At 41.0% G+C, this 23,407-nt stretch overlaps 1 protein-coding gene across 3 annotated transcripts; it reads right to left on the bottom strand.

The window, feature by feature from the left end:
* Positions 1 to 333: 333 nt before the first annotated feature.
* On the bottom strand, positions 334 to 23,407 carry CLK3 (CDC like kinase 3). Of its 3 annotated transcripts, none has more exons than XM_089538625.1 (13): positions 23,289 to 23,407; positions 13,464 to 13,615; positions 10,893 to 11,109; positions 8,457 to 8,550; positions 8,125 to 8,191; positions 6,425 to 6,541; positions 5,783 to 5,949; positions 4,809 to 4,903; positions 4,246 to 4,414; positions 2,776 to 2,858; positions 1,595 to 1,674; positions 1,103 to 1,193; positions 334 to 854 (listed from the first exon to the last, which is right to left on the bottom strand). In XM_089538625.1, exons 2-13 carry the CDS (start codon positions 13,613 to 13,615, stop codon positions 669 to 671), a joined length of 1,518 nt encoding a protein of 505 aa, XP_089394751.1. In that variant the 5' UTR covers positions 23,289 to 23,407; the 3' UTR covers positions 334 to 668. The 3 variants fall into 3 exon arrangements, with proteins under 3 accessions (XP_089394751.1, XP_089394750.1, XP_089394749.1); XM_089538624.1 differs by lacking the exon at positions 23,289 to 23,407 and adding an exon at positions 22,949 to 23,027; XM_089538623.1 differs by lacking the exon at positions 23,289 to 23,407 and having other exon boundaries at positions 4,246 to 4,375.

Raw genomic sequence — 23,407 nt, 5'->3', positions numbered from 1 at the left:
CTATACCTGGTGAAATTGACCTCTTCCCCATAGGCAGCAAAGAACAAGGGCAGCTTTTTAGTCAAAACATTTATATTGTTTTAAGATGGGGAGGTGTAGTCCTCAAAGCATTTGTAATTTGGTTTTGCAAATATCAAGGAGACAAGAGAACAAGCATGTGCCCATGAGGATGCAGCAACTAAATTGAAGCAAGAAAATGACTGAAACAGCTGCTTTCAAAAGGCCACATCCAACAGATTCTACTCCTTTCTCCACTTCATGTTTTCTGTTTGTTTTCCAAAGGAAAGGGACTGATAACAAAGGAAGGCAAGAAACTACTTTGGAAACTCCCAATGCAGATTTGTGGCAAGATATAAAACCACGGTTTTATTGTTAAACAGGAAAAAATCAGAGTAGGGGAGCAAAAATAGCTGGACACAGTCATACAAGTAAATTATCAAACAATATGAAACACTTTATTTCAACTTTACAACATATAAATATATGAGACAAATCTGTGCTTTTGGATTGCTCTCTCCTCCCCTCCCATGCCCAGGGTCCACCTTGACACTGCACTGCCACCTTCAAATGCTGCGCTACAGAAGGGTCTCTGGAGTCTCCACAATAAAGGTCGGGCCAATTTCTGAATATGTACATATCCTGCAGCAATCTCCACTCCTCTCCAGCTGTCATCTGCTCAGGTCCCTGCTTGAATCTCGGCAACTCAGCCGCCTCTCCTCTGGAGACAAGCCAGCAAAGAATGGGTGGAGCAGAGCTTCAGCAAACGTGATCCTCTGGGCGGGATCGAACTCCAGCATTTGTCTCATCAGATGAAATAGCTGCATGTGCTCAGAAGAATCCTGCAATAGGTATGTCTGCAGAGAGAGGAAAAAAACAGACACAAGTTTGGCATTGCCCTGGGATACTGAAGAGCTATCAACTTTAAACATCTCTTTGACACTTCATAACTATAACTGCCATAAGTCCAATTTATAGAATCTTGGTATTTTGAGGAATTAGGAATTCTCTACTATAAAGCCAGGATTTCATAACATAGAGTTCTGGCAATTAAAGTGCTATTAAAGTCTTGTAATTGCGCAGTGTAGAAGAGACTTGTTCTTACCTGAAGTGGTTTGCAATTTTCTTGGACATATCTCCCATCAGAGGTGTTCTCATCCCACACCAGGCTTCCTTTATGAAAATACTTCTGTTTCCTAAATACAGACACAAAAGACTGTTCAGCAAAATAAGATGCACGCAACAAGCTGTGTTCACCATCAAGAATTGAGTCAAAATTGGGACGCCCATTTCCCAAGTACTTCAATTAATCTAACAAAATGCTTTGAAAACATTCAGCGCACTGACACTGTGCTTGGCATGAGACTATCAACAGGGCTCTGCTAGTCTACTGCCTGCTATGAATGCTGCTCTCCTCAAGAAATCTTTTGAAATCTTATATAGTGCATTAAGAACAATTCCAGAGCATTAAGCATTTGGAATAAGTATTAAGTTGCCAACAAATCTCCTATGTGTAATCTATTTGCCCAAAATGTGTGTAATTAATCTGTGGTTAGCCTATTCACACTCTTCCAGAGAGGTCAAACCATATCCATACCGTGTTTTGCGGACCATATGTTGTGGGATTGGGCCAAGGATTTTCTCCATCATCACAAGATGTTCTCTATTTTCGTGAGTCTGTGGAATAAAATAAAAGTGACTACTCCTACCCAAGACAAATTGCAGTCATTCCCTCATGGGAAAGATTCTCTAGAAGTCAAAAACTTGTGGTGTTCAAAATGTCATTGGACTACAATTACCATCATCCTGACAATTGGTAATACTGTCTTGGACTGATGAGAATTGGAAGTTCCTTGACATCTGGAGACGGTTTTTCTATCTCCACCCTGTAAACACTTACAACAGCACATAAGAACATGACTGAGACCATCTTTTGCTCTGATGTCCCTAATGTTGGATCACTGAAGTAAAGTAACCATCTAATGTCTCACAGATTCAGAGCAACATTTCTCCCAGAGGCTCAAATGGAGCCACCTAACTGCCTGGAGAGGAAAGCATACAGGGCAATACAGTCAGCTCTCCTTATCCACAGATTTTATCCACGGATTCAAGTATCCACAGCTTGAAAATATTCCCCAAAAGTATAAATTCCAAATAGCAAAACTTGATTTTTCCATTTTAAATAAGGGACACCATTTTATTATGCCATTGTATTTAATGGGACTTCAGCATCCACAGATTTTATTATCCATGGGGGATCCTGGAACCAAACCCCAGTGGATAACAAGGGCCCACTGTAGTTTCTTAAAAGATTTCCAGAAACATGTGACAGGCAGTGAGAACCAAAGAGCAATCTCCCCATACAGCTGCTGTTAAAATGTTTTAGACTTCATCTCCTGTCAGTCCTAGCCAATAGCCAGGAATGTTGGGAGTTATCATCAAAAGCAAGGAGGGCGAGAGGTTGCCTTAGGAATTCAAGCAAAACTGTTATCAAAGGAGCATCACTGGACCCACATACAAGGTGAGGTGTCCCCCTTCAGCTAATACTGAGCTGGGTACTACTATGTTCAACCCTCTACAGAACCAGGCCAGGCCTGTGATCCACCCTGGACTAATTCTGTTCCAAGTTCAGCAGGTCTGTTCTGTTTTTTAACTTCTCAGCTCTTTGCCAGTTTGGATTTGAACATCGAGCAAAAGCAAATGGTTTCAAGCTGAAAAGTGCTCACTCAAGACCAGTAATGAAATGGAGTGCATCTAGGAGTATTGCAATTTCTGTACCTGAAAGAGTGTGAACCCACGGTAGTACTCGAACAGGATGCAACCAATGCTCCAGACGTCACACGGCTGAGCCCAACCAAGCTCTGCAAAGGAGAGTAAAGAATGAACGCTGCTATTTTTAATAGCCATTCTCACAGAAATGCTTGTATGTTATTCTCTTTTTCTGATCTTCCTGTTTAACCATAACAAGCAAATAAATAAAAATCCATGAGGGTGATCCACCCAGAAGAGACTTCCCATGCAGAGTCAGGTTTTCTTAAAATCAAGAGAACTGTGCATTTAACTATTCTGTTGACCTCAATAAAACAAGATTTAGCATTCATTCTTGGGCTCTATTCAGTCTCCTTCTGCCTATTCCTTAACTCAGGTGTGCAAAGAGCCCCAGGTGTTTTTTTGACTGCAGCACCCATGACACTTCAATATTACCTACACTAAGTCTCATGAGAACTGGACTATCCACCCACCCTTACTTACAGGCACTAGAGGAGGAAAGATCCTATTGTTTAGGGGGGGAGGCAAGAAGTACTGTTCTCCTCGTTCTCAGCAAGGCTGCTGTTGTGGCAACTTTAGAAGAAACAACAAAATGTATGTGTGCACACACTGCACATGTATTCATGTACACACACATACAAACTGATGAGGGATGTGGTTCTGTGTTCAGGAAGTGACAACTGCTTGTATGTGAATATCCAAGAAAGGTGGAATATCAAATAAAATTCTAAAAATATATGGAATGGCCACACTTGAGTACTGAATGGCTTTTTTGTAGTTGTCATTACTGTGCCAACTTCTGGCTATTTTAGGGACTGTACCTCTAATAAGAGTACAAGAAATTAGGGACACCTTTAAAAAAAATACCCCACCCAAATATATCTGCTTTTTAGCCATCTGATAAGATTTGTTTCAAGATTGCTTGGGGTGGAAAAGTGATGCAAGTTTACATTTGCCTGTTAACTTTCTCAATCATTTTGCTGACTGATCCTACTCCCAGCCCATAATGTAAATACGATAAAGAGTAATCACTTGTCATCTCGTGAAAATGTGTATCACAGCTTTGCCACCCTTTTTTGGGAAGTCACCAAAAAGTAAGTTCCAGAAAAGATATTATTGTACTGTGATGAGCAGTGATATGGAGAGTTACTCTCCACACTACTACAACTCCAGCTACACAAACCAATTTAACTTGGAAGCAGATATCACCTCCCTTACGTAAGCTCAACTCAGGCAGGCTAAAACACCAGAATTAAAAGTCCAGTTTCTTATTAAAGGTCCACTGCATGCTTATAGTTGTGATGCCCCAGTCCTTTTTATTTCAGGTGCTTCTTCCCAAAGTCCCTCAGATTTGAAGATGATTTTTGCCCTATTTAACATAGTGCCTCAGTGTAAACCAAGTGGAGACTGAACCTTACTCACAGTTCTTTTGTGCCACACCTCACTCCAAAAAAACCATAGCAGTTAAAGTCAGCTCACCCAAGATCACCTCTGGTGGGCGATAATGCCGAGTAGCCACAATGGTAGTGTGATGCTCATGGTCAAAAGTGGCACTCCCAAAATCTGCTACCCGGATCCATGTGTTCCGGATAGCCTTCTCCTCACAGCTCTGCAACAGACAAGACATGTCCCAGCTCCGTTCAGTTGCCTTCCAAAAAATGAGGACATAAAGGTAACAAATAATAACAAATAGTAACTTCTACACACTCTGTCCTATAGATGGCCATTTCCCTTCAGAATAGAAAATAACTGAGCAGTTTTGTATCCGTCCTTCCTTCCCATTCTCTAGTCTGGACTATGTGACATGCTAAGGGCTACCATTTTTGGAACTTGCACTACTGAAAGAGGAAATGACTAAATCATCAGTTCTTACAAATTCACGATCTCTTATCCTAACCTTCCCAGCCTCAAATCTGGGCCTGCTTGCCACACTAAGTGTCAATGTTCTAACCAACAACTCAATAGCACCCACCACTAATAATCCTACCACATCCAAGGGGGGAGGACAATCCACAATTTCCACACTCTCAGAAGAAACCTACCTTTTTCTCATTGTATAAGGTATCAAATTCTGAGTTTACAAACAGGATGTTTTCAGGTTTGAGATCAGTATGCGTTAGCTGATTGTCATGGAGAACTGCAATAAAGTGGAAGGGAGAGAATAGGATTTAATGACTTACATTCCTGTTGCACACTTTGTCTCAGTACTGAAATAAACATTAAAAAGGGAGCTGAACTGCTGGAATGCCCATTCAGAAGTACAGCTCACAGAACAGCCTTCCTGAAACCAGTGCCTCCAGATGTATTGGGACCAGGTCTGCCATAAACCATCAACCAGCATCATTAAGCCAGGTCCGAATGTCTGTGATTTTCAAAAATCCTTAATGTATACAATTTTCTCAACTGCTATACCTGCAGGCAGTTGCTAGAGAAGAGTGTGTTTTCTCAGTATCCAGATTACTCAACTTTATTTCACTTCTGCATAAAGTTCTTGATATTCCTTATAGTTTGTGTTACCTTCTTGCAGTCTGATTTTACGATACTCTTATACTTACAATTTTAAAGTAATAGCATACAGTTGAATAACAGATGCAAAACAAAAAAGGAAGAGGAGGGGGAAAGTTCTAGTACTAGTTGGGAAAAAGAGATGGGTGTTTATAAAGTGCAAGAGGTTTTCGTTTTCCATCCTTTCACAGGAAGGAACCCTGACAGTCTCTTAATGGCACATTCCTTGGTGTTTTTTGTTTGTTTTTTTTGCAGTTACTTACAATCTATTCACAGTCTTACTCCTTATATTCACCAGAACTACTTGAAAAATACCTATACTACACTAGTACACCTGGAGGCAAGAAGTCTGCTTTGTGTCCTTTAAAACAGGATTCTTCTTCAAATGGTTGCAAAATGTACACATTTTCACACAAACAAAATTCTAGCTATGCTGGTTGGAGAAGTCTGGGAGCAGCAAACCAAAAAAGTGACTGTTATCAGTTATGAGTACAACACACACAGTACTTACACTTCAAAGCATGGCAGAGCTGGTAAGCCATGTGTCGAATCTGGGCGAGGGGGTATGGCTGGAAGTTATTCTCTTTCAAGAATTCAAAGGTGTTCTTGCCCAGAAGTTCAAATGCAATGCACATGTGTCCATGGAAGTTGAACCAGTCTGACATCAGTACACATAAACTGAACCCAAGGAGAAAAAAAGAACAGACTGTGGTTCCCCCAAAAAACAGTATTATTTTTTCATTTTCTGTCCAAGACAGAATTACTATCTCATCCCATTCTCTATCCATATAGGACTGCCTTAAAGAATCCATTTCCCCCCACACACTAAGCACGACTCAACAGTGTTAGTAGACATTTGGGGAAAACTGGCAACTGGATTTAGTACAACAGGCCCAGCTGCTTTGAGGGGAATCCCAACTGTCAAAAGATCCTACTTCATAAAAAGAAAGAAGTACAACACTTGCATCCTCTGAAGTTCCACCTATGCATAATAATGACACTTAAATTTCTAAAAACCAAAAGGATTAACAGTACGGTTCTACCCTAGTCATCGGTCCAGCTACTGTTGTAGAAAGATACCATATCTTTTTACATTGTGATCTTCCTTTTAAGAACAGCCAAAATCAAACATATCCAAATGGGCATGACTTACTGTTTATTTTCCTTGTCCTTTTCCTTAATTTTCTTCAGAACATTTATTTCTAGCCTGGCTGCTTCACGGTATTTGCCTACATTTCGAATAATTTTCAAAGCTACCAGAGAGTTGCCTCTAGAAAAGGGCGAGAATGGAGAAGTGGAGTTATCAGATGCAAGTAACAGAAAATGCAGATTTCTAATGGTTCAAGTGCAGCAATTAAAACTCACCCCTTACATTGGCTGCTGAACCCAGAGGAAGCAACTCCCTTTCTTTTCCCTCAGCTATTGCAAACATTTGAAGGGATGTGTGGGTACAGCATTCGTCATCATTATATCACACAGCCCAAAGGGAAAAGTCCTGATATGGCCACAGTTTGGAAGAACCAAATTTCAAATTTCTGCCTCGCTCAAGCAAGAGAAAGGCCCAGTGCTAGGAAGTCCTTCTGGCTCAGCAAGGCCTAGAATTTTCCTTTGAGACAGGGAGATGCCTCACATCCATTGGGGAAGATTGCTCCTACATAGAGGAAGCAGCCCAGATGGAATGAAAATAGATTTCTGTCCTCCTCACAGACAATTAAGGCCATTGACAACAGAAGAGTAATCAAGGTGAAACCTGTTTTCTTCTTCTTGCTTGGCATCAGTTGGTTTGCACTTGTACTATTTTACTGATATTTTGACTGCAAGGTTCTTTATTTATGACAACTCTTAATATGCTATAGGAACCCTTTACTGATGAAGACTGGAGTTTAAAAGATGCATGAAACCCTACACTTCAACAACTTTCAATTTACCTCCCTCCAGATGTGATGGACTACATGGCCAATAGGCACATATCTGGAAGACACTGGATTGGGAAAGGCTCCCTCTCTTCAATTCTTATCTGTCAAAGATTTTCCATGTATTATTTTCCCCTCCATAACTCTCTCTATATAGTAGCGCTGCAGAGAACACTGAACCACTAAAGCCTTGTATACCTAGAGATGTGATTTTCAGAAATTTAAGCCATAGAGAGAACAGTTTACTCCATTTTTTCCCAGGGGGAAAAAGGCAAGTTTTCAGATTGAGAAAATGTACTATTAGCAACCTTTATAGATTGCAAATCACTTTGTTACTTTCCATATAACTTGGCTTGGCATAAAAGTATCATGTTGGATATATTAAAAATATAGTTTTTTTCAGAAAGTAATTACAAATTGAATTCACTTTTTTATTTATTTTGTTACAGACTGTTACATGGTCTGAACTGTAAGGAACACCTCATCTATAAGAAACCTCACTGCTCTTGTCAGTTTATGGAGAGCAAGCAAACAAAACATGATAAAACCAGAAGAAACCACCAAGATGAGTAAAATCAAAACTTATTTTTCCTAATCTAGTTCTCCATAGTGCCAAGCAGGCAAAAAGCACGCATCCCCATAAAAAGAACTGAAAAAGAAACCAACACCAGAACTTGCAATGCTGTAAGAAATCGGCCTGCTACATTATTTTTAGAAATAATGTGGGGGGTAAACAGATGAACACCTTGTCTTACATTTTTTTAATTCATTATTCTAAAATAAAATATTCCATAATCCATTTTTCCCCATTCTTCCAGGAAAAAAGGCTTTTAGTGGAGAGGGGGTTTCTATTGAATTTTTGCAGGCTGTCCCCTTTCTATGGGTATCTCAACTAACTGTGGCACAACAGGCCTGGAACCCAAGGTAACAGGCAAATTACCTGGCATGGTCCACACACTCCACAACTTTGCCAAACGTCCCTTCACCCAGGCTCCCGACGATTTCATCTAGGAAAGAAAACAAAAGGAGACGTGAGTGCTGGGGACATCAAGAGTCTGAGGTCCTGCAATTTTACAGCATTCAAGTTTCAAGAAAGGCTCTCACTGCTACACTCTTTAAAACACAAGTGTCTACTTTCTGTTTCAGGCAATTACTGATCAGTCCATTTATAAGCAATAAAACACTAGAGACCCCTCCCGTACACTGAGAGCGATCTCGTCTAACATGGGGATAGAAAGTAGAGAGGTAAAGTTTTACGAAAGGTGGCTGTACATCGCTCTTGGAGCCAATCGCCGATCCTGCACACCAGGTGACCTTCCTTGTCATCTTCCACGCTCCTGCTGCGCTTATTGCTCTGTTGGCTTCTCTGTACACACCGCCCCCCGAAACGCCATCCGACCAATCGCACACAGCGGGCAGTTCCGATTGGCAGATTGAGTTGTCATTCAAAGGCGGAGAGACGACGATGCGTCGGTGGTTGGATTTTCCAGATCCCAGCATTTCATAAGGCACACAGCATATATAACGATAGGGATATTGCAAGGGACACGTCAAGACACAAACCGACTTCAAAACAAAAGTTAAAAAAACAGCTACAGGTATGTAAAGAAACTGATTAGCTATGGAAGGCAGGAGCCTTGCAGCAGTTCTGTCACCGCAGTTCTTGAGCAGGGAATGGCAGCTGGGAGGTGCCCAGTGACTGAGCAACCTCCCAAAGAGATCAACTGACCCCTCTTAAATCCCTAAGGGAAGACACAGCAACCAGCGCAGAAAGGAGGATTCAATGACAGCAGCTTCTCCATTGGCAACTGTGATGATGGGCAACCCAAAGGCAAGGCAGTTTTGTCATAGAAGCAGAAGTAATACCCCCTCCATCTTCTAGTAACCCTACCCCATCATCTGTCAATTTTGGCAGATACCTTCCAATTCCAGCCTGATCAGCTCCAAGCAGCTCTGTCTGAAGGAAACCACTGCCAATCTGATTACTCTATGTGCCTACAGGTAATACTCTGTACCTTCTATGAACCTGCGTCATCTTGCTTTCAATACCAAACAGAAATCACCCTTAGAAGAACTCTAAAAGCAGGAGCCATGTCCTATGCTGCAATCAGATAATTTATATGCTGCTGACCAACACTGTTTGAAATACCAAAAACCAAGTAAGATAGACACATCAGACCCACTGCCTCCCTAAAGAAAGTGTCTGGTTCCCAAGGAAAAGCTTTTTAAAAATGCAGTATCATACTTGCACTGCTATTAGTTTCTACTGAAGAAGAGGACAGCTAAGCAATCTGAAGAACTCCAAAACCTGGACAAATGTTCCCAATCTCTACAGTTTTTTAAATTATAGCCTTTGAATATGCTGAGCTGCAAACACAGGTTATAGACACAGTGTCTGGCTCCCTCACTTCACCTCCCACCCCTTTCACAGGAGAAATGGGCTACATACAAATGCTAAGAGTGCCTGAAATGTAGAGAGGGTTGAGACAATCCTAAAATTGTTAAAGAAGGTTTACAATACTGAGACAGTTTAAATCACGCCAATCAAATATCATACCCTTAGCAGCACCACATACATATCTCTGGGGAAAATGGCCAAAACAGGGATCCACAGCAAGAATAGGGATTTAAATTATTAACTTCAGTTTTAAGACATAATAAGCAAATGTGGATGGGTAGTTTATAAAAAGGAGAACAGACTACCACTAGAAATCCCATCATAGCTATGCGCATTAAACTACATACCAATTAGAGAACTTGCAATTCTTGATAATTGAAAGATGCAAAAAATAGTAAAACAAAGATGAATATCTGGCTCAATATTGATCATCTCTGTGGTTTGCAGATCAATAAAGGGATGGAGCTGTACTTTGTGTGAATGCGGCTTCACTTCATGTGAATTTAAATAAAAAATATACTAAATAAATTGTGTGTTGCAATCCAACAATGCCAAAACCAAGCTGAGGCCTGGAAACATAGACTGCATGTACACCTGCACAACTTCCAACTCAAGAAGCCAAACACACCCACTAACTATGGATTGTGGCTTGTTAAGATGCTCAACTGATGTGCATTAAGTCCCTGTTCATACATTATACATTATTTGTGGTCTGCATGGGCCACAAGTTGTGCTGGCTAGTTATACTTTAAGTAGGACAGTTTCTTCCAGGAACAATAATTCTGAGCTGTGGGAAAAGAGGGTACGGTCTATACCCTTAGTAGTCTTGAGAAATTGATCTGACACAACTTGATTATGCCCTGGGAAGGTGACGGTACTGGCAGAAATATCCTACTGCAATAACAGAGGACTGCATGGTGCCACGGAACAAAACTATCAAGAAGCACAGCATCTATATTTGAGTAATCACCATGTCTGCAAAACAAAAGATGTGGCACAACCAATATGAACTATGTGGACTGATGTCCCCAGACTGACTCTCATTATGTACCATCTGTGATTTCACCCTCCCAAATCATCTTGAAAAACACAGACTTCGGTCTTGACCACTACAGATATTTACTCTTCTCTAAGAACACCATGAAGAACAGCTAATGTGTCACACAACTGCAAGAAATCTTAACTCTAAACTGTATTAAGGAGAAAGAGAGGGATTAGAAGTACTCACCCAATGTTATTCAAAGCTGTAAAAGAACTAGAATTTAGTTAAGGCCCTGACCAATCCTGAACTCATTTTGGATGCTACTCACCGAGGAAGTACTGCTACAAGACCTGGTCCTGCGTTTCCGGCAGCGGTGCTGGTGCTTCCTTGTCCGGTGACGCTCTCTCTCCCGTGATCTCCGGTGATGGCGTGAACGGCGAGCAGAGTAATAGTCTTCTCCAAAAGAAGGGCTTCGTTCTTCAAACCTGTAGACGTCGCTATCCGTTCTGTCCCTGTACCCTCTCTGATAGGGCATTCTGTCCTGGCTGAATTGCAAATAAAAACCTGATTACAAAACAGAAATGGGGTGTGGGACAAGAGACAACCCACACTGCCCGACAACTAAAGAGCACTGCTGTGTGGTAAATGTACTGCTATTTCACTACAGAGGAGGAAAAGATTGCTATGGTACAACAGTGGCCCAGCTTCCCAAAACCAGTAAGTATACTGAATAAACCAAGGAGATTCTGAACACATCAACCTTTTTGCATGATTACCTATCCATTACTACACGCTGTTACAAAGAGAAACCATCCACCTAATTCTTCATTTTTGAGAAATGATTAAGCCAACATATTTCACTTCATAGCTGAGAAGCCAATTTTATTTTTGGCTCTTTATTTTGAACGCCACTTGTCAGAGAAAGGAAGTTGAGGGACTTTGTTATACATATCCATGCCTTAACAGAGGCCCTTCTCAGAGCATGCTCTTATCTTTTGAGATAGGAAAGGGTGGACTACTGGTGAAATAAAAGTCTCAGCTGTAGCACCCATTTCATGTTCTTCTCTGGCACCATCATTCTAGGTTTTATTTAAAACCTGCAACCCACCCTGAAGCTATGACTGAAGGGCAACACATACTTTTTCATCATCACTGCTCTCACCAGCTGGACAGAGCTGGGAAGACTCAACCTATGGGTCACTCTCAACAAGTGAAGAATAGAAAACAGTAATTAAAGAGCAATATTTCCAGCCCCACATTTGTTTGCATTGATCAGACTATGGGATACAGCAAGCAGGGCTATAGTTGCAAGCTTCTTAAACTGGGGAAGAAGTTCCAACCACTTGATCAAGCACATACTCCCCACAATAATTCACAACAGCTTTTCAAAATCTTGTTCAGCATTCCCAGTGCTACTGTAATACCAAAGCTTAATGCTACCAATACAAAAAAAAAAAGCCCAAGCATTTCTAAATGCAAATTAGTTTGTAGTTCATAAAAAAAGCATGTTCAGCATTTCTATTGCATCTTACAAGATGCAAAGTATTTAACAATACTTAATTTGTCCCCACAAACCTAAAGACTTATAAGGTAATATACAATGACTCTAAATTAAAGATCTTTGTAGGAGACCAAAGATTATAATCTGGGTGTCTCAAATCTACACTGAACTCTCTGAAATGTATCAGAACAGGGGGTTTTAAATGGAAAATGCAGGTTTGACATGTCTTTTTGACATGAAACAGGCCAAATATGATCTCTAATGTCCATGCCAAAATAAATATTCCTTTCTTCAAGAGAAATCCAAATGTTCCTTTGTCAATTTTTCCATCAGAGTTTGCTAGGCTAAGAGTCCAATACTGTTCTCTCAGTGATAGCTGAAATTGGTGATCATGCTGCTAAGACAGCCATTAGGCTACAACTGTAAACCACGGCCGACCTTTGGAGCTCCCTTCTTCAATTTCATCTATCCCAGCTGCAATGTCCTGCTACAGAGTGACCCAATAAAACCCTATGGAGGTTGGTAACATTTAAAGCTGAGAGGAACGTGTCCCACTTCTCAGTCCTAGAGTTTATTTCAGGAAGGACACTGCTGACACGTACCACACACCAACTCAAGTCGCTGTCCCCAACTGTGGCATTTCTGCTGGTTGAAAGTAGTTAAAATGGATACATTCCTCATCTGTCTCAGTATCTTCAGACAATGTATTAGTTTAGATGGTTTGCATGGCTGGGGTACTAAAGCTATCCCTACTGTACAAACACAGCCCATAGCCTTTCTGGGCAAGTAGGCAATAACCCTTCAATGCAGCAACTAGTATCTGGCAATATATTACATGAGAGGGCTATTTAAACATGGAGGTTCCACTGACAGGCCAACATTCCTCCTTAATTTTCTAACCCCTTACTAAGGCCATCTAAGCTAATAGTAGGCACAACACCTTGGAGCTGTAAATTCTATAAATGAAATTCCTCTGAAACATCACCTTTTTGGCATCTCCTATATAATTATTTTTGCACAGAATACACTCTCTTGCTGCTATACCTGAGAAATGCAGTTCCACACATTCCTATACATTTATGATAATTACACTTGATTCCATTTTTCTGACTCCCACAATAAGTTAAGAGACAGGAGCACATATCCTGCCAGTAAGTGACTCAAGCAGCAACTTGACCTCCCTCTTCTTGTTTTTGTCTTTGCAACTGTAAGTATGAAAATGAAAATAGGTTTCGGGGATGCGAAACCTCCCACATAACCTGAGAGGTCATGTGGAAAGAGAAAACATCTAAGCCTTTTTTAAGCCTCAGGCATCTTTGATTTCAAATTAACAGAACTATCGGAGAACTATTCAAGTACAAACTGTACCAATACAAATGCTTCCTCCAAGCAGCTCACCTTCTAGAACGCGATCTCCTTGATAGATCCCGGCGACTTGGGTATCGTGCTCTTCCTTCATGGTGCTCTCTGCTGCGAGACCGCCGCCTCTTCCACCTGTGGCTCATGTAGGGCTCCTGCTCCGGAGAGCGATAGCGCTTACAGTGATGCATCTGGACACACAAAGGAAGTTCCTCCGTAAACACCGGGTGAAACACCTCTCCAGCAAAACAGGCTTAACTCAGCAATCTTGGCCCACAGCATTTTGCCACTTTTCACAAGCCTCACAAACCTTACTATGTTACAAGTGTTATGTTTCTGAAATACCTTCAGGAGAGTTATATCAGTGTTATGAAATTCAAGAATACTCACAGGGCCTTTGTGACATAAACAGACCCACCAAGAGCTATCGTTTTAAAGGTGTAGTATCCATTTTGCACACTCCTGTAACCCAATCAGGTTAATAAGAGGCATTTTTCTATTCTATTTCGCACAAAATACATTGCATTAAGGGGCTACCACAGTGGAATGCACCAATACTCCTATCTGAGAAGCTATGCTTTAAGGAAAGAGGTTTCAGGACCGCAAGTTAGATCGGTTTTGCTGCTGTCTTTGACAGAAAGGGCATTGCCAAAACAAAAACAGAGTAAGAGCTGCCAAATGTACAACAGCTAAAGTGGTAGAGAGAATTCTGGATCAGCCAGATGAAAGCACCTCAGGACTAGAAAGAATAGCTATATTTCCTCCATATAGTGAGACTTACTTCAAAGTTAGTGAAGTTAGTGAGACTTACTTCAAAGTAAACATACACAGCATCAGGCTTAAAACTGCTCAGAACAGGGTGAGACTCCTGTGGCCTTCCAGATGTTTTCAGACTGCAACTCCCATCAGGTCTACCAATGGTGAAAAAATGCTGAGAGCAACAGCCCAGTAAGATCTGGAGGACCACACAATTGCCTTCCTGGCTGAAAATGTGGGGTACAGAATCTAGATCCTCCTGATCAACATTCTCGATCAGTTCACTGATGGTATCCTTGGTGCACACAGGTAGTATATGCCTCCTTTTATTGCAACTGAACATGTTGCAGAATAGGCCATCAGCATTGTAATAGTTCACAATGAACTTCTACTGATTCTGCAGAACAACTCCATTTTGTTTTCAGCGAGCATGAAGCAGTAGTCATAGCTTTCAGCACTGCACCTTAATTCAGACACAGTATAAAGCCAAGATTATGCTTGCTTAATCTCTACTTTGGAAAAGAGTGGACAAGTCCAACTGCTGCTGTGCCACAGCCCAATATATTCTAAATATTTGCATCACTACTGCCCACTTTTACCCCAACCTTCTTGGGGAAAGATACTAAGAGCTTCTGCAAGTATAAGACTGTGGCCTGGATTCCTTATAACTGCAAGGCAGCCTTTCAGATTATCTTTTTGTAACCTTACATTTGCCACATATATACTATAAACCAGCAACTAAGCATATAAGTAACATTCCTATTTTTATTGTCAAAGCATCCAATCAACCCAGGTTCCAGGATCAAAATTTTTATTAAGGTTAGGGATGAAAATCGATAAAAAGGGGGGAAATATAGGATGGGAACATACGGTAATTTACACTAAAATTAAGAGGATCCCTGGGGACCCTGGGTGATTTCCCCCCAAATAAACCAAGAGTTGTAGAATAGTGACATTAATTTCATTCACCTTATTTCTGTATGGCTTTTGTCTATTTTTGTTTATTAGGGTTATTTAATAAGTAGAACCCTGCCTTATTTTATCTTGATACAGTGTACTTGCTTACCATAGATGTTTATGTTGAACTGTTTTTATCCATATGACTACAAAAAGAAATGCAATGGATTGTTTAAGACAAAAAAAATATGTGTTGTGTATTCCTGTGTACTTTTTGTGACCTTTCACTTTTAATCATGACTAGTACCTGTGTTTCATATTATTGGATATCAACTGTTTTGGGATTTGGCAAAACCTTCTTGCTGAAATATCTGGACCACAGTCTAGAATGTTTGAAGGATGTTGAAAACCTTGCATACAAACTATTACTTCTGTATCAGCATGCTTCTTATTGACATTAAGCTCTGAAATCAGCTTTTTAAAAGTACTGCCATCTTTAAACTCTCTGGATACTTATGAGGTAAAACAACCCATTTGATTCTGCTTCATTTTCCTGGTTCATTCAAGGAGATTCCCTGCAAATGTCAGACTTTTACCCTTTACAGTCTTCCTTCTGTACACAAGACCTTGGAACAAAAAGTACTTCCTCAAAGTAGCTGAATTATTCATTTGTGGCATGATTATTTGTCCCAGGAAATATAACACATTGGGATAAAAACAGGACAACCAAAAATAATTCATGGAGGTAGATCTGAGTAGCCATACAGTTTACTGTCTAAAGTTCAGGACACAAAAGTACCCCCAAAGCTCTACTGGTTTTTGCCACAATGGTGCTTTCGAAACAAAATCAAACCCATGTTAGAGTATTGAGACAAAAAACATCCCAGCAAAACATCCCAGCAAGCAAGCCAAATTAACACACTGTTTTCATGATTATATGTAGGACTTCCATTTTGGAAGCATTTTATTACCCCAAGATAAAATGAATGTGGCTTAAGCTATGCCACAAAAAGCAATTATTCCAGTTTTGTTGGTTTGGCTGCATGGTGATTAAGCTTCAGCCTTTTCAATCCACCCAGGGCTGAGCTGAAAAGAGCAAACTGGTTAAACAATGGCATGCCACTCTGAGACCCGGTCTTTGTCTTTCCCCCCTATCTGCCCCTCTTGATTTCAGATACAAGAATATGGGTGAATGTGGAGAAAATAACTGGGAGGGGAGATTGGTGTTTAGATTTTCTAGCAAATACTAATTCCCATCCAATGTGTGTATGTGCCTTCAAGTCACTTGTCGACTCATGGCAACCCCATGTATTTCATAGGGTTGTCCTAGGCAAGGAATGCTCAGAGGTGGTCTTGCCAGTTCCTTCCTCTGAAATATAGCCTCCAGTACCTGGTACTGGTTGCTGGTCTCCCATCCAAGTACTAACCAGGCCTAACGTTGCTCAGCTTCAAAGGCACCAGATGGGATCTGGTGCCTTGAGGATATTTAGGCTGACACCCAACTAAACTGTACTCATACAACTAGGTTCTAGAAAAAGAATAAAAGTTTAGGGTCCAGTAAATAGATTTCAGCTTATTATTTAATACAAGTATCTCTTGCATGGACGCCCACATTTCTGAAAATGCCAATTTGATAGCTGGTAATGGAAATGCTAATATCAATAAATTCAGCTCTTTCAGTCAGAGGAGATATTGCAAAACCTCTGTGACCAATCTTCCCTGATTCAGAGATCTCAAAAGCCTGCATGCAATTTTGTTCCTCTTCAGTTGGTCTAATACAGCTAATACTACAATAGTTGGCCCTCCTTATCCACTGATTTTTTATCCACTCATTCAAGCATCCACAGATTGAAAATATTCCAAAAAAGTATACATTACTAATAGCAAACCTTGATTTTCCATTTTATATAAGGGACACCATTTTGCTCTGCCATTATATTTAATAGCTCTTGAGCATCCATGGATTTTCTTATAGCCAATATACCCTGCTCTCTTTCTTTCTTTTTTGTTAATAGTTCAAGTAATTATTTATTTAAATAAATTAATCATCTTTATAAAAGAATATGTAGGTCAACACAGATATGTTTATTCTAAATTGTGAAAAGATATTCCGTGTTAAATTTAGACGTCCAACAACCCCTAGCCCTGGAAAAAAAGAGTTATCCAGCAATAACAAGGCTATTTCTTTCTTTTGCTGAACAGGAAACATCAGCAATATTGCACTGCAAGCTGTGTTTCTGAATGCTTAAAACGCAAAAAGGAAATACGTCACAGAATGCACACATTCTGGTTGGACCGGATGGCCCTTGTAGTCTCTTCCAGCGCTATGATTCATATAGGGACAGACCAAGCATTCAGGTTTATTTCTGAAATATATGAATATGTTTAAGAGGCAGCAGAGAGAACATTAACATTAGGTATGCTCAAACGTTTCTTTTTCTTCTTCTAATGAAGGAAAAGGCTAGTATTTGAGGGATTGTTCATGACCAGAAGCACTAGTTTGTCTGAAAACTACTCTTTGTATGCCAAAAGCAACTGGCAATATTTACATTAGCAATCACTGCTCTGTATGGTTCAAAGTGCAGCGTTTTGTAATCCACTTCCTGAGACATTCTATGGAAATCAAGGTATTATACGGAACTAACATCTTTGCATCCTTTAACTGAGAACTGTCTTGCTAGATAACACCAATGTGCTTTATCCAACGCTTCCTCCAAGAGTACTACCAGAAAGGCAGTAAAACAAGCATGGCGATGCTAAACCATTCCCTGTTTCTTTCCTACCTCTCCTAATCTAACAATAATTGTAAATGCTCACATTTTAGCTAGATAGCAGAAAAAAACAGCAACCTATCCTCCAAGAACTTGCCTCTGAAGCTAACAATGCTAATGACACAATTCAGAAGATCTTGTTTGTGTCCAAACAGCTACCACCTAATTTCATTATATACCCATAGTCTCTAGGGTTTAGAGAGAATAACCAGTTGTCCCTACTCTCTTTACACAATGTATGATGTTAAAAAGACACAAATGTTTATCCATCCACTTTGAATTTTAAAAAAATCTAAAATTGGACAGGGTTTGGTAGAATCAATGATTATTCTCAGTCAAGAACCTCTGTCCAAATATTAAAATTTAACCACCGATTATTATTTTTAAAAAATCCTTAGGGTCTGGGAGATATGGGACTACACAAAGGTATGCCGAAACATTACCTTTCACTCTATTCACCTATTTTGCTTCCTATTTGGATTCAGCAATAACGCATCCCACAAGGGAGTCATAAAAGGCCACAAAGGGTATGAATATTGCTGTTCCAATGAACAAGGCAGAAATTTCAAGTACTGTATATACTCATGTATAAGTCTAGAAATTTTAGTCAAAAAACTGACCCCAAAAACCTAGGTCGACTTATCCACGGGTCGATGTAAATTCTATATTTTAACTCTTATTAAAAAGGGAACCATCCCCTGGTGAAAGGTGAGAGCAATTTGCCCTGACCTCCCTTTACTCTCTCCCATCCAGCCTTTAGTGTGAGCCAAAACAGTTATGCTTGCCATAATTTTGTAGGTTCTTTGGCATTGTTTTCCTTTGCTTCATCATTTAGATCCATTGTTGCATGTCCCAAAGTTTCACCCTCGACTTATCTGAGGGTCATATCAAAATCCACAATTTTGACTCCTAAACCTGCCCTCGACTTATACATGAGGTTGACTTATAGTCGAGTATATATGGTAAATAAAAATCCCAATCCCTTTGCCTCTCCTGTGAAACCTAAAAGCATCATTCCCTTCAAACATCATTCCCTCTTTTACATTCTGAAATCTGTTTTTGGTCCACCGCAGTCAGTATGGTAACATGAATCTCTAGATAGACAGACAGACAGATATATATATATAGTCTTTTTGAATATATATTTTTTTTAAAATTGTATTACCAAGCTATTTTTATATTAAAAAATCAAGCTGACTGAATCTCTTTTTAAAAAAATATTCTCTCAACATGCCTCTTCCAGTCTAGTTTGGGGAATGGCTCTACTCTCTTTTCATAAACAAGCAGGAGCAAGTCAACTAACTGAGGAGAAGGATCATTTCACCCACTCCATTCCCATCTTTCAAGTTGTCTTGTGCTTCATCTGTTAATTAAAAGAGAAACAATATCAAGCCAAGAATGTGTCTTCAAGCTGCCTGCAAACCTACAGATAACCCATGAATTCCATAGGGATTGCTGAGGCAAGGCATATGCAGAGGTGGTTTGCCATTGCTCTCCTCTGAAACACAGCCTCCAGCACCCAGCACTGTATTCCCCATCCAAATAGTTATTAGTTCTTGTTTATTTAAAGTATTTCTATAGTGTCTTCCACAAGAGCTCCTGAGGTGATGAACAAATAGAACCCAATTAAAACAATGACATAAAAACATTTTCAAAACACATTCAAATACTCTTTAAAATCTCCTAAAATCAGTCTAAAAACAGCCCTTGGACTTAGTATAAGTACTAGCTAGGCCCAACACTGCTTAGCATCAGGGTATTTAGACCCTACTGGACTGTGTAACTTACATCCCAAACCCACTGGAGAAATAATCTAGTTTGAGGCCATTTTAATTGCCCTGGCGCAGTGCTAGGGAATCCTGGGAACTGTAGTTTATTGTGGCACCAGAGCGTTCTGACAGAGGCGGCTAAATGTCTCATAAAACTACAGTTCCCAGAATATTCTAGCCAGATCAGTTAAAGCGGTCTCAAACCAGATTATTTCTGCAGTGTGTATGCAGCCAAAGAAGACATAAGCCATACTCATAACAGAGAAGACGCCGTCAAAGAGCTCCTCTTCCCAGAAAGCCTTCTGAAGGAGAGCTGAGGAGAACACTGTGATCCAGGAACGAATGGCTGAACCTGTGGCTTTCATAAATAAATGAACAGCACACGGTGGGTCCGGAACAGGCTGTTCATTTAAAACGAACGATGGCCACTTCCATATTCAATGAGGTGGGGAAGAACCTTTACATTTTAAAAAAGTTAAATATCCCTTCCTGCAATGCCAAAGAAGTTTGGTGATGGCTAGTAATAGATTTAAATAAGTAAGTGCCAGGTTCATCTCACCCAGTGATAATGAAGCATTACGACAGGATGAGTCTCCCATATCCGGAGTTCCAAAATCCAAAGTACTCCAAAACCCAAAACTGCCCACACAAGGGGCTGAGACAGTGACACCTTTGCTTTCTGATGGCTCAATGTACATACAAATACTGTATATAGAGAGATCTTGTAGCACCTTTGAGACTAACTGAAAGGAAGAAGTTGGCAGCATCAGGAAAGACTTAGGAGCTGGGTATGATTAGCTGGGAAAAGAGCCATTTAAGAGGTGATATGATCGCCCCGTTTAAGTATTTGAAGGGATATCATATTGAGGAGGGAGCAAACTTCTGTTGCTCGAGAGAATAGGATACAGAGCAATGGATGGAAGGTACAGGAAAAGAGATTCCAGCTCAACATTGAGAGGAACCTCCCGACAGTAAGGGCTGTTTGATGGTAGAATATATAATCACAGAGGCATCTCCTTCTTTGAAGGTCTTTAAACAGAGGCTGGATGGCCATCCGCCGTTTGGACTGGATGACCTTGTGGTCTCTTCCAATTCTATGATTCTATGAGTTTTGTCTATTCCCTTAAAAAACATCTGAGGAAGTCGACTTCATCCTACGATCGCTCACGCTGCCAACTTCTTTCTTTCAGTTAGTCTCAAAGGTGCTACAAGATCTATCTAGATATTGATTCTACAGACCAACATGGCTATATCTTAAAATCCTAACACCATTGCTGTGTTTCGCACCTAATATTATTAAAAATATTGTGTCTAAAATTACCTCTGGGCTACGTGAATAAAGCACTGCATATGAAACATAAATGCATTCCATGTTTGGACTTGGGTTTATTTGTGTGTATACATATATGTGTGTGTCTCTGTGTGTATGTATATATATATATATACCCACAAATATTCCAAAATCCCCCCAAAAAATAATACTTACAATATATTATCAATATAGCAAGATGCCATTAGGCGATACTGACAATATGTATGTGTCTGCCATCAAGTTGCCTCTCGATTTATGGCGACCCCCTGAATTTCAAAGGGTTTTCTTAGGCAAAGAATACTCAGAGGTGGTTTTACCAGTTCCTTCCTCTAAAATATAGCCTACAAAGCACCCGGTACTCACTGGCCGCTTCCCACCCAAGTATTAACCAGGACTGATGCTGCTTAGTTTCCAAGACCAAACCAGATTTGAAGCCTTTGAGATATTAAAGCTCATTACATATATCTACATATTCCAAAATCAAAATTCGGTGGAGTTAGGGGCACAGGACCCCCGTGAATGTGGAAAAACCACAAATAAAAAACACTATGTTTTTACCTGAGAAAACACCTCTCTAGGAACCTCTGAGTCCTATAAATATAATGGTTACATATAATGGCATAATAAAATGGTGTCCCCTTATATAATAGGGCAAAAACCAAGGTCTGCCTATGGGAATTTGTATATGTTTAAAGTATTTTCAAGCTGCGGATGCTTGAATCTATGGATTTAAAAAATCCCATGGATAAGGAAGGCTGACTGTATTATGTTATCGTTATATTTATTTGTAGCCCGTTCCCCCTGAAAAAAAACTGGGCCTCAAATTGGTTTGGAGTCTAAAAACACAGTATGGTTTTTAAAACTGGCAATTAAAGTATTGCAATATTAAAGCAGACCCTATTGTTTTGTGTGTGTGTGTGGGCATTTCGTGACAGGTTTCTTCAGAGGGGGTCGCCATGGCCAGCCTCTGAGGCTGAGAGAGTGTGACTAGGCCTTAGGGCCACAGAATCCTAGAGTTGGAAGAGACTGCAAGGGCCATCCAGTCCAACCCCATTCTGCCATGCAGGAACTCTCAATTGAAGCATCCCTATTGACAGATAGCCACCCAGCCTCTGTTTAAAGACCTCGAAAGAGGGAGACTCCACCAGACTCCAAGACTGTATATTACATTGCCAAACAGCTCTTACTGTCAGGAGGTTCCTCCTAACGTTAAGGTGGAATCTCTTTTCCTGTATGGAGTCAAAGGCTTTCATGGCTGGCATCCATCGTTTTTTGTGGGCTACGCGGCCATAGATGTTATTCCTGACATTTCGCCAGCATCTGTGGCTGGTATCTCTGGAAAAAAAACTCTTCTAGAATATGGCCACATAACCCAAAACTTGCATCCATTGCTCCATTGGGTCCTAGTCTCTGGAGCAGCAGAAAACAAGCTTGCTCCCTCCTCAATATGACATCCCTTCAAATACTTAAACAGGGCTCTCATATCACCTCTTAACCTTCTCTTCTCCAGGCTAAACATCCCCAGCTCCCTAAGTCCTTCCTCATAGGGCTTCATGGTTTCCAGACCCTTCGCCATTTTAGTGGCCCTCCTCTGGACCCACTCATTTCTCACCCAGAACTAAGCACAGCTATAGCAATAGCAGCTTCACTTACCCAAGCATTCTCTAAGCCAGTGGTTCTCAACCTTTGGGCCTCCAGATGTTTGGGACTTCGATCCCCATAAGCCCCGGTCAGTATGCGCATTGCTCAGGCATTCTGGGAGCTGAAGTCTCAAAGTCTCTAGGGGCCCAAAGGTTGAGGGCCACTGCTCTGTGAGTTATTCCAAGTGGGGTCTTAGCAAAGGAAGAATAGAGTGGCGCTGTTTCTTCCCTTGATCTGGACACTATTGATGCAGCCTAGAATCGCATTGGCCTTTTGAGCTGCTGCATCGCACTGATGGGTCATGTTCAAGTCGGAAAGGACTTGAAGGCAGGCGACAAGGGCTAATCCCCCCTGCATTTCGGAGAAGGGAGGCCCCACCTGCGCCATCCGGAGCCTCCTTCGCCTTCCTCCCAGCATCGCTACCGAGAAGCGTCAGCACTTTCCAGCCCTCCAAACCGACATCCCGCGAGATTTGGGGCCCAAGTATCGCGCGACTAAGCTTCCCCGCGACAGGTGTTGCCAAACAGGCCCTGAAGGGGCGTGGCTAATTAAATATTCCTCCAATGACGGGAAGAGATGGTAAGCCACGCCCCCTCCCTCACAGACACTTCAGGCTTCGCTTCGGCCGACTAGGCCCTTCGCCTTCAGACTGGAACAACCCCGTTTCCCTTCCCCACCGACCTTCTTCTTCTCCCTTCGCCCCGTCTACCGACCGTACCGAGAGACAAAAGGCGGCTTTCGCCTCACACCGCCGTTTCCGGCTCCTCGGCTCCCTCTGCGACTCTTCCTGCGACGGAGGACGACGACGACACTACGCGCATGCGCACTAGGGCCTCC

This window comes from Sceloporus occidentalis, unplaced genomic scaffold (assembly GCF_023333645.1).
Source record: "Sceloporus occidentalis isolate IW3139 unplaced genomic scaffold, rSceOcc1.0.p SCAF_9, whole genome shotgun sequence".
NCBI lineage: Eukaryota > Metazoa > Chordata > Lepidosauria > Squamata > Phrynosomatidae > Sceloporus > Sceloporus occidentalis.
This window is presented reverse-complemented; position numbering and strand designations above follow the sequence as displayed.

Excerpts from the sequence above, each read along its gene's own strand:
- CLK3 (XM_089538624.1), bottom strand. The coding sequence starts at position 22,987 with ATGCTGGGAGGAAGGCGAAGGAGGCTCCGGATGGCGCAG. Across the intron at positions 11,110-13,463 it reads AGGAGATCGCGTTCTAGAAG|CCAGGACAGAATGCCCTATC; the intron begins GTGAGCTGCTTG and ends TTTGCAATTCAG. Across the intron at positions 2,859-4,245 it reads CCCACCAGAGGTGATCTTGG|AGCTTGGTTGGGCTCAGCCG; the intron begins GTGAGCTGACTT and ends TCTCCTTTGCAG.